At 42.6% G+C, this 12,196-nt stretch overlaps 1 protein-coding gene across 17 annotated transcripts in view; it reads right to left on the bottom strand.

Annotated features, from left to right (window-relative positions):
* Positions 1-12,196, bottom strand: part of BRSK2 (BR serine/threonine kinase 2) — a 313,836-nt gene that overhangs the window by 82,577 nt on the left and 219,063 nt on the right. For all 17 annotated transcript variants that reach the window (XM_030482891.1, XM_030482893.1, XM_030482898.1 and 14 more), the window contains exons 4-5: positions 11,032-11,172; positions 1,950-2,066 (exon numbers count right to left, since the gene is read on the bottom strand). In XM_030482891.1, coding sequence (XP_030338751.1) covers positions 1,950-2,066; positions 11,032-11,172 — 258 coding nt within the window. The remainder of the gene's footprint in view (positions 1-1,949; positions 2,067-11,031; positions 11,173-12,196) is intronic.

The raw sequence follows: 12,196 nt of genomic DNA, 5'->3' as shown, positions 1-12,196 counted from the left end.
CAAGGGAAAGGGAGTCATAACTGGATTGCCTTTCTTTGTGAACAGTGTGGCATATTGTTATATTCTCCTTCCTTCCTCCCTTCACCCCCCAAAACCAGAGAGATCACAAGACACCAGTATCAGCCATGCTGGGCTCCATGCCAGGAGAATTAATGGAGTGGTGTAATAGCTCACACGGAGGCCTAGTGATTGGCACCACACTTAAAATGCATCTGCAAGGCAGGAGATCATAGCATTGCTGCTGTGTTCTGTTTATTACAGGCACATCTCTTCCGTTCCATTGATTTCTTTATTAGTGCGTTTTAAGGCTGCAGTGTGGGGGCTGGCTCTGCTTGAAGCATGGAGGCTTGAATTCCAACACAGCTTATGGAAAGGAAGTCTCCCTGTGCAATTCTAGACCTGGATGACAGAGCCTGGTACTAATAAGAACAGGAACTCTATTGAGAGGTTCCGAAGGAGTCTGAAAAGTCTTGCAGGGCAATGTGAGGTGGGGTTGGTTTTCATACTTCCTCTTTTTTTTTGTTTTTTTCATGGAAGGAAGGGGGAAAATTTTATCTAAACAGTATAGAGGCTTTGTGGTAACTACTGCAGGGAGAACTTTTCTAATCTAGAGGGGAGGTTTGAAAACAGCTGCAAGCAGCACATGTGCAGACTCATAGCTCCTTGCTTTTCATCTGCGCAGTTAAGAGGTCAAATCTTAACTTGACACAGATAGGAAGGAATTGGTGGGTCTCAGTGTACTCATCAATGAACATGTGATCACATCATGAACTTCAAATATATTTGCTATCCATTATTCATGACCTGGAAAGCAGAGCTGTATAGCTTAGGACTGAGAGGCAGTGGCTGGGTTGTACAGGGGACCATGATGACTCCACGTCTACTCTGAATTGCTTTGGCACAGTCTGAAAAAACATGAACTGTAATCAACTGAGGATGGGGCTGGGCTGGAGTCATCAGATTCACAAGACCAAAGGCCAGGAAGAGTAGGTCTGTATGGGAGAAGGTGGAAATCTACTGGTACTGTCTGTAACTCCAGTTGCTGAGCTCGCTGTTATAACAAATTTAGAGACAGCTAAAAGCTGGTGTAGTGGTGCCAGCTCAATGCAGCTGCTGCCCTTGCTACAGTTCACTGCAGCTACCCCACTGCACAGTCAACACGGCACCAAGCCATAGCTATGGGAGCGTGGAGGGGGGCATGGTCAAGTGGTGCCCCTGGAATCCATGGGGATGAGAGGGCATTGCCCCCAGAGACCATGTACTGGCCCTGGTCAGGCACCAGGGCTTTGCTCAGCTGTTGGACTGATTGCTAGCTCCCTTGGAAATTCCTAGAAAGCTCTTGCTGGCACTGAATTGCCATGGAAATGTTTTTAGATTGCCCTTGCAATATTCCTCCAAGCTGTCTCCTTTGTGTCCACATTCATGCCCTGCTTGTAATTGCAAAGGACCCTGCTGTCTCCCTATCAATCCTGCATGTCAATGCTTCACATCAATGCTTCGTTTGGTGTGTGGAGCATGAACAGGAAGAACTATAAGCAGGCAGCCTACTCAGGACACGCAAATTCCATTTCAGAACCCCAAGATTAATTTTTTTTCACCCCTAATATTTTTAAAGCTTCTTCTTAAAACATCCAACACTACTGCTTCCCCAAAATTATACAGCCAGTGAAAGTAAACACACACCAGTGTATGCAGATAAATCCAAACCTGAAAGGCTTGATTTCTGTATCTATCTGTGACTCCTACAGAGGCCTGTTTTCCACTGCAAAGCACGTAAACCCCTTCTTTTAGCTATCTTGCACACTACATGCATCATAGCAATTTATTATCTTGCTGCAAATAACAATGCACAGCGTAAGTCTGCATATCTCTATTGAAACCCTTCCTATAGACAACTTTTATGTCTGGAATCTATCACTGATTTTTGCAATATGTTCTGAGACACTCACCCACAACTGGTTTCTAACAAGCTGTCCCCAACTTGCAGTGATGCCATCCCGAAGTCTGCTATCCGGATGTTGTTCTTTTCATCCAGCAGTAGGTTTTCTGGTTTTAAGTCCCTGTGGCTGTAAAGAGAAGATCAAAATGTGAGTTAAATTATCCACAACAGCTTTCCTACTCCAAAACTTATTCTTTATCCAGCATAGCATCCAACCTATTATATTTTAACAGGTTTTTTTTTCCCCCAATCCAGGGCAGGAGAACACACATATCCAAGATCCAGTCTTTGCAATATTCTAGACTGTATCCCAAATATCCAGTCCTGATGAGTGCAAGGCTTGAGCCTGCACTCCCCTGGCAGGAAATTAACATCTTCAACTTTCAGTGATACCAACCTAATCTGAGGGAGAGACTGAGGAAAATAGGTAGGAGGAGAATTTCAGCTTGGATTTAGGGCTGAAATACTACATCACATGCCAGCTCCTTAAGGTAGGAGGCAACACTATCAATATATTCTGTCAACAACAGGAAACAAAATGAGTGATATCTAGAGAAAAAAACATCCTTGATGTAAATGCTACTGCAAAAAGTCCTTATTAGGAGCTGTTTACATAGGCACATGGCTTTGAAATAATTTTGGGTAGTTAGCTCTGATGGAGAAATCCCTTCAACCTCGTGCTGCATACAACTGAGGGTGCCAGCAGTGGAAAGGAAGAAAGAGGATTTCCTTCTTTCTATCAAAGCTTGATTCTCTTATTATTTGGCAACATAGAGCCAGGTGGCCATGATCTTCAGGATGGCAACTTCTGCTTTAAATCAAAAGGTATCATATATTGACTAACTTCTTCATCTCCATTACGCACAGCAACACCACTGTGCACCCATGCCTGCTTCTTAGTACTCAAGTGCTTTTGTAGAACTATTACATTTACTTGATTTTATATCCAAAGACAAGAATCTTGCACAGTATTTGTGATGACTTTGCTTTATTTTCTTTTTATTGGCAACTCCTGGAGAGCTAGAGATGAAAGAAGCAGTTTAGGCGAGCTCAAGAAGCAGCTCTTCTTTTTGCTTATGAGTAGGCAAAATGAGTCTGATGTTTTGCTAATAAAAGGTCCAAATAGGAGCATTAGAACCTTGCAGGCAGAACGGCCAGCTTCAGTGGCCATTCAGAACACAGTTGTGTGGGAAACAGCCAGCCAACAACACATGCGAGTGTCAGGCAAACAACACTCATTTGCAGTAATGTTTCACTAAAACCAGTTACCCTGACCAGAAACTGAACTCAGCAAAAGAGCCAGCATTAGGATAGTCTAGTCCGGTGACACCCATAATGGAAGGGAAGTTAGCCTTATCTTTATGTCATTTCCTCTTCTCTTTTTAAGACATTCCTCTAGCATTCCTCACACATGTAGGTGTTAATTCTACCTCTATCCCATTGTAAAGAACAGTCTCTAGCCCCTCAGAGAAACATGAGAGGCATGACAGTGTCTTGGAAAGTATCTCCTCTGATCCAAAAAGAAGTCTCGTATAATCAGTTAGACACAACTTGTAAATAATGCAGGTCAATTCTATGCAAAACCAGAGCACACTGTAATAGGATACCTGGGGAGTGTAACAGATATTTCCAAAGGAGATTTCCAGCAAAATAGTGTACATTCAAAGCAGCCACTGGTCATTTAGCTTATCACTGAGTCCAATGATTCCTTCTGCCTCACTTTTTTAAGAGCATAAAATTTGATCTCCAGTCTTGTATAAACATGATGAACCCTGCATGTTAAAGTGGCCTTGTTAACAATGGGCAAACAATCCGGTAGATAAAGGAGCAGCACAATTCAGATTTGCCCATATTTTCACCTGACAAAGCAAAAGCTGCTTTATCAAATCCATCTTTCTCATAGAAATCAAACTTTCAAGGTAACTGGAGACAGAAGACTTATTGGCCATATAATAAGTACCAAGATATCCATACCTACTTGACAAAAATGCAGGAAATGAGTGACAAGGAAAGGTTCTAGAGTCAGTGAATGACCAGTTAATGGCCAGGAAAAGAACACCTGAATGCCATCATCAAGGACTGCAGTCCTGGACAACGGCAAGATTGTCAGCGTCTGCCAAATCTGACAGCATTTTGAAAACCTTAAGTTGGGACCTGGGGATTCCTGGGACTGAGGTAGCATGTGTGAAAGGAAATCTGGGATGGCTCCAGACACTCACCAAAATAAACCCAAGAAAAATTATGAGCTCTTCACTATAGCCCAGTGAGCAGAGAGGAGAGTGTGGACTCTGTCAAGAATCATTACATGTATTGCTGACTGGGCCCTAAAATACACGAACTGTCGTATGGCAGTTTTGCATCTCTCTGACCCTTCTTCACCCCTCTTTCAACGCAGACCCTAGTGCCTGGTATGGATGGTTCGCATAGGAATTTCATGGCACCGTGAGTATTTTTTTGGCATTGTGGCAGCACTCCTCTCAGAGGTCAGGCTGGCAGGCGGATCAGGCAGTGCTCGCACAAGAGTGCCTGAATGAAAGGTTTCTTCTAGCTGGAACATTTCTCTGCTATCCATCTTTGGACCACTCTGCATTTGCCGAGGCAGCATCCTGGGGATAGAAGTCAGGCCAGGAGTCTGCACCACAGTGGCAGAACCAGCATCACTGCCACTGGGAATGAGACTTCCTCTCTGCATTTGCATTTCCCATCTTTGTATTGACAGCTTTTCAAATGCCAGAAGGAAGAGAGAAGAACATATGGGAATAGGGAAGGCTTGTTATAATCTACCTAAGAGCCCAGGAGCCCGGACAGCCTCATGCATTCATATTTGGAAAGAATTATCTTGTGCCAAAATGAAACAAAACAAAACAAAAATCCCACTGCATGTGGTAATTACTTGGCATAATGGAACATTGCAGAGTAAATGCATTTAATTTGGTCCCATTTCAGCTGATCTCTCTGGCTCTCCATGTCTTATATGACCGCATCAGCCTTCTCTCTGAAGGTGAACAGAGGACTCGTTACCCTTTCCTTGTTCTAAAGGTTCTAAAGGTGTAGGGCTTTATCACATGGCTGGAAAGTCAGAAGAGAAAAAAGCAGCTTCTTTATTGACAAACATGGCAAACTCTCCTTTTGAGCTCCGCATATGCTGACAAAGAATATGAAGGAGAAATGCAGCACTGCAGAAGTCAGTGTAACCCTGATCCAGGGTGGCCACAGACTCCCAGAGCTTCTCAACCAAGACAATGGAGCAAGAAGTTGGCACCAGGACCCTGCATACAGCAGGCTTTTGAAGAGAGAGCGTATGAATGAAAGGGAGCCATTAAACAAGCCATGACTGGGAAGGCACACACAGTCAGACTCTCTGCTAAGTCCTCCTTTTACAGATTACAAAAAAGGTTTTATGATTCCCTTGCAGCACAAGGTACATACAGAGAGAGGTCTGAAAAAATTGTCCCATGGAAATGGGGCACAGTTCTTGGAGGTGGTACACAGAAAATGAAACGCACACGTATGTGTTAACATGTTCCATCTTCCCACTTACACATTGGCCATACTTGCTTTCTGCTTGCTCCCAGTGATGCTGTTCAGACAGCTCCTTCAGCGTCCTCCACTGCCTTTCTAGTCTGCCCTCCTGCTCTGGGAATATCCCTGTATATGTACTGCAGGCAACTGCAGCGTACATAAAAAAGAGAAGTAAAACACTCTCTCCCTGTCACCTAGGGTTGGCAGAAGATTTTTGGTTTAGGGACAGACTCCAGATTTTGGATTCAAACGAGCTATGTCACCTGGAATGAGATGATGAACTAACCCATTATTTTAAAGTGATTTTTGAGCTGAAACTTTCATATCAGTTTCTATGACAACTCATTATAGGTCATAGATTTCTAACCCAAGAAACCTCCTAATTGGAGTAGTTGCAGGTCATTTGTACTAATCAAATTGTTGGCTACTTTGCAAATGCTTTTCTTACTGACCCCAAACTCCCAGAAGGGCCACACTACAGAATAATTGCTCTGCAGTTTGCCTCTTAAAAGTGCCTGATGTGATGCAAATAATTTATCAGTAATAATTAATAGTATGAGAAGCAATGTTTTTAATTTTCATGAGCAGAAATGCCTTTCATCTTATTTTCTCTTGCTTCTGCAAACCAGATCCGAACACGTAACTTTTATCTACCTACAGAAGAATCTTTGTTTAGAGCTATGGTTGCTATGCTCAAATTTAGTAAGTTTTCACAGAATTCTGCAGAAAAAGTAAATATAGTTATAGCTAGGAAAAAGGACAACACCTATAAACACGACAGGAGACCTTGAGAAGAGTTTGTATGTCTAACACCTTGCTTGCTTTTAAACAATAATTTTCATTGATCTATCAAAATATATTGCTTCTCCTTACTAACTTCACCTCAAAATGTATATTCATGTATTCCAAAGCCAGAACAGACTGTCAGTTCTGATCACCACCATTGTACTTGCCAGAGAATGTTACCTGGTTATGCTTACAATATGAGTATGCCATTTCTGAGTTTCCAGTGGCTTATATAAAGAAGTAAACTTACGAAAATCCGTTTTAGCTGAGCGGGTAACTCTGCCATTGGCATTGCAGCTGCTGTACTTGATGCTTTTTTTCCGGTTCCCTGTACAAGGGAAATTTGAAAATTCCTCATTGCTTTATAGTGTGTCTCAATCACAGAACTGAAACTCCAGGATTCAGGCAATGATTGGTGAATCTCAGCTCTGAACAGGGGAAAAAGGTATCTTTCTCCCTTCTGATGGTATGAAAGAAAACTTGAAAACCTAAAGACTCAAGGACCAGAAAAAAACCAGAAACCAACCTTGTTAAACTCCACAATTTCTAGAACAGTTTCACATTTGGAGGCCTTAAGTCATGATTTCAAAGTGTCCAGCTGCTGCAGTCTGACAGACCATCTCTGAAGAATACCACAGCACACTCCTTACAAATGAAGCAAGCAAGGCAGAGCAGGAGTTACAAGGAGGATGGCTCTATCTGACAGAACATGGCACCTGGCATTCTTCAGCTTTCTCTTTTTCCTGAAGACACACCAGATTTTCCCCCAAAAGTGTGCTTCCTTTACTGACAGTGCTATGCAGCTCCTGCCTGCAGGAATATACCAGAGATTTTGGCACTACTGCTGTGAAATCTTGAAGCATTATTTTATAAGGAGACTTCCCCCCCCTGCACTGACGGGAAGAACACAAGGCAAAGTCAGACAAAGCTCTTATTCATTGCCTCAGCCCTCTAAGTCACACACCCCCATGCCTACGCATGCACACACAGACGCACTTCAGCAAGAGCCTTGTGCGTACTCAAGCAAGCACAGCTCCAGGCAATGAAAGGAGAAAGGGCCCTCAAAATTGTCATTTATCAATATTCATAAAGAACCTGCCTTAACCCCTCTTGTGCATGCTTTGGGAAAAAAACCCCACAAAATGAAACGCAACCAAAATAAAAATAAAATGAAATAATCATCTCGCTGCTCATTACCGCAGGGGATTTCCTCTCCATGTCACCAGTGCCCTGCACAGTAATTGGCATTATCTGTTATCTCTGAAGCCATAATAAGGTTTGCCACGGGGCATTTTCTGTAATCATATTTTTATTTGTCAGCTTGTGAGATACAGACACCAAATATGAGCTTGACCAAAGCAAAAACCCAACACACACAAAATGTGCTGGCCGCCAATCCCAGCTCCTGCCGGTGATGTCACGCCCAGCCAATGAGGCGCCTGCCAGCTCCCCTCGCCAGGCTCAACCCTCACTTGGTGCTGCAGCATTCCCTCGCTCCTGAGAAAAGAGACTCTTCCTGAGGGAAGCAAGGATCTGCAACCTACCCCGATATGTGCTCCTACATTGTTTCCAATAGAAATTCAGTCGGCACTGAATTAGCTTAGAGGTCTCCCACAGTATGGAGGCGGGATATTCAAAAGGGACTGTTACTTTGGGCCACCCAGCTGAGACATCTTAAAGGCCTTGAATTTAGGAGAGCAGACACCCAGCACTAGGTAAATGGCAGCTTGGGAAAAGCCATCAGTTCTGTCCAAAGAAAACTTCCCAGGCTAGGATGGTCTTACACTGATGTCCACGGAACCCCAGGTTCCTCTGTCACCTCTTGCACCACCTCTGAGCATGTCTGCTCTGGGCACTGCAGCATGGTGCAGAGCCTTCAGAGCTAGTACAGAGGAAGAGCTGGAAGCAGAAGCAATAATGCTGCATCACTGAGCTAACTGCTTGGCTTGCCAGCTCAGGGAAAGCAGAAAGGTAACACAGATACATTTTGCAGGATCCCATAAATACCTCTGGCATGGTGCTGTCTGTTTGTACCCACAGTTGCTTATGGGTCCCTATCATTGCACAATGCTCTATACACAGAAAAGTCCTTAGAGAACACTACAGTAGGCTACCTATAAGCTTTCCCCATAGCCAACCTGTACCACAAAACCCCATAAGTGACTCCACCTCGGAGTGAGGTACATCACGTATTCTGCCACTGTTTCTGCTAAGTAAAGAACAGAAAGCTCAAACTTTTTCAAACCAACACACAGACTCAAGCTCCAAACCTATTGTGCTTCCTTGTCTGAGCTGCTTTTTTGAAAACACATCTCAGACACAGGGGATCTCTCCACACAGTAGCAGCAGAAACCTTTTACTGATGAGAGGATTAGGGAATCCTTTCTGATTCTTTGATCAGGGAAACCTGGTGCATCAATACATTTTGAGCAGTGAAAGCTGAATGTGGTTACACACTGCTGTGAAAGTAAGCCACAGATATTCCAGAGTGTTTTGGGAGGTACAGGAAGAAGATGGGACAATAATATGGGGCTGGGGACGCCAGGCTATCAATCTATTCTGCCAGCAGGTTAGAGGCACCCACATTTAGTCATTAACCAAAACAGAAGCCTTCATTTTTCAGCGTGGTCATAACTGGATAACCTGGCGGATGAGATGATTTGTCATTTCACTGCCCCACGACAGGACAAGGTCAGGCTTCATTGCTTAGGAAAGCACATTAACTTTTATACTCACACACATGCACATACATATATTTATACATGTTCTGATTTTCAAAAAGGGTTTAATGATGACAGTCCAGAATATAACCCAGAGTTTAATATAACACATACCACCCTCAGAGTGACCTGGAGGGAGGGAAAGCTTATGATTTGCTGCTAACTTATTCAGCACTAGATGCTAGTCCAGTGGGAGTTGGCAAGAAGACAGGGGATTTACTCCTAAACAAGACTACTGCCCACAATCCAATATGTTTAACAGAGGAAAATGGATTCCTCAAGAGAGGCATACACTCTGCCTTGGAAATTCCACATATCGTTAAACCTGCAGAGGTGCTTATCTATCTGACAGCCTCACCATGATCCTCACTCAGTTTATTAAAGCCTGTCATATCAAGAGGTATCCATCACAAGCCCAAAGGACTAGAATGCATGGGTATACATGCATGCTTTCATAGAAACTTCTATCCCAGTGGAGTTTCATGTTTCTATGGAATATTCATTTGGAAGAGTAAATAATTTCTCTTCAGTTGTACTTAAATATTTTTGAGTCTTCTTGCACTGGGTCTCTAAGCGTTAAGCCAAGTAGGGAACAAAACATGTATGTATGCAATCCACCAGCAGTTTCACTGCCCGGAGTGCATAAAAAATAACAGCTGTACAACCTACCAAGGATTATGCTGATTATAAAAAGGTCTCATCACTCAATGCAGCTGATTAGCAGGGAGGAAAATTGTGAAATTTGCAGAATAAAACTTGTCAGAGGTCTCTGCCAGCAGAAAAAACTTAGTTCCTCTAGTGAGGGGATGCAACCTGCTCTCTCTGGGAATTTCTGTGACTACTGTAACCCTGCCAGTGCCAGGTAGGCATTGTCCCCAGGACTTTTTTCACCCAGATCCACCACCTTTGAACTGCCTCTTCTGCTAACAGCATGTGCTCCTTAATATATCCTCCAGAAAAGCTCTATTTCCCTTCCAATTTATTAGAAATATGCTCTCTTTCAGATTAGTATTTCCTGTTGAAACGATCCAGAGATGTAGAGGGAGGGAGCTGGAAAAGCAAGGTAAATATTTAGGCATACAGTTTTACAGTGGCCATTTATGCCAACGGATGTCTGGTTTGTGACTTCTCAGCACAAAACTAGGGGTACAGAAAATCAGTGTATGGTTACTGAGAAGTAATCACTCAGTGATCATACAAATCCAGCTACCACAGTATCTATCAGTGGCCTTCCACCTCCTGGAGAGGGGGTGTCTACGGCTGCCTGTGGCTATGGAGAAGCAGCCATGCAGACACAATGTTAAAGGTCTCCCCCAGCCAATCTAACTGTGAGGAGCTGCATTTCTGAAAAATAAGCAGGCACTTATGGGTCATCAGCTATATAGAAACTCCTGTGCTCAGACTTGATTATGACAACTTGATTTCAGTATAATTTAAATTACTTAAATGCTGAAGATGAAGGAGAAACTGGTCCAATTTAAAACACTACCCAAAAGTTTAAACCACACTTGGTGGTTAAATCATATGATGGAGTATCAATAGCAATCAGATCAAGGAAATTCTTCCATACTGGAAAGGAAATTAAAAGCAATGGTACTCAAATGCCCAGGAGGGACTCAGTGAAGGTTGCCAAAATCCAGCAGGTTTCCAAAAACTGAAGGAAGCCATAAAATTACTTTGCTGTATTTGTAATTGTCCCACATTTCTTCAGGGATTCATTTTGATACAGTGTAAGTAATTCTTAGTTATTAGCAAGTGCCCCAAGAATGATGGAAATTAAACTGCTTTTCCTTGGTGGTTTTGGTTTTCCTGGTTAAAGCACTCTTTGTGAATGAATTCTCCTCTGGTGAGAAATGACGGACGATCGTCTCCATGAACAGTCTATCTGTGACTGGCGCACTCTCACAGATGGCCAAGAATTAAAACATACATCAGCACTTTACACAATGCTTTTAAAGATTTACATCAGTTACTTAATAGTAAGTAAAAGTATCAAGAAATAAGATCCCTTTATTCTGTGCTTTTATGTAACAGGTAATTCCTGTTAGAAATGGCTGTACTCACCATATTGAATGACTATGGCAGAAGTCTAAAGCAGAGATGATTTGTCGGAAGAACTTCCTGGCTTCTTTTGGTGTCAATCTTCCCTTTTTTACAAGATAGTCGAAGAGCTCCCCACCTGACACATGTTCTAGCACCAAATACCTAGAAAATAACAAAGCCAGGATTTTGTAAGCATATTCTCATACAAACCCACTCACACTCACACAGGTACATACAAACACCTTCATTTACATGAGGTCAAGGAGAATACTTCTGGGAAGACCAGCGGAAGAGAATCAGAATTTTAAAATCAAGAGTGATTAATATTTTTAACAGGGATTCTGCAAACTTTAGACATGCCACTGTTGGATTCAGTATTCAATAAAACAGTGAAAGAAAATCTGTAAGCCAAAGATGACTCCAAAGACCAGGAGGGGAAGAAGAGAACAATCAGGTCTCAGCTTTCACAGCAGCTTTTAAAGCTACGGTGGAGTAAGACTGTACTAGGAAGCCTCAGGTCCCTTAACCAACCTGACGGTTCCTTTATAAAGCAGCTGTGTCGAAGCTGTACTCACATACTGTTTTGTCTTGGACACCTGAGGTCCAGACAGATGTCAACAAACTAGGGGGAATTAAAAAATGGTTAATAGTTTAATATATGAAATAATGAATTGATATAATTATATCAATTAAGAAAATACAAAATTAAATTATGAAAAAAAGATTTAAAAAACCTACATGTGTGCAGCCTTTGTAAATAATTCAGCTTTTGCTACTGAACAGCAGTGATTTGCTGAAGTAGTTGCCCTTCCGTGGAACTCACACATGAAAAACGTGACACTGAGTGAGTAAAAGTGGCACAACAAGGACCTAGGAGCAAGGGAGGAAACCCCAGACCTCACATAGGGCTCTTGGCAGTCACAGAGAGAAGAGTGAAATCTTCTGGAAGAAAAGGACTTGCCATGGATGGACCATCTTGTTGTAAGTAGTTGCAAATAGGGATAATGAAAAGCAGCCAAGCAGAGGAAAACTTAGTATAAACCTCTGGAAATGTTGCCTAGTAGTGGGAATGAAATAGTTTCCCCAGGGAATTGGCAGGAACACCATCAACGGAAGCATTGAAAAATAAACCAGATGTAATATGGACTAAACAATAGACTTTTATTGGCAAGAGGATTGCTTGAAA

This window comes from Strigops habroptila, chromosome 4 (genome assembly GCF_004027225.2).
Source record: "Strigops habroptila isolate Jane chromosome 4, bStrHab1.2.pri, whole genome shotgun sequence".
Lineage (NCBI taxonomy): Eukaryota > Metazoa > Chordata > Aves > Psittaciformes > Psittacidae > Strigops > Strigops habroptila.
Note: the sequence above shows the minus strand (reverse complement) of the source record. Positions and strands in the feature narration are given on the sequence as shown.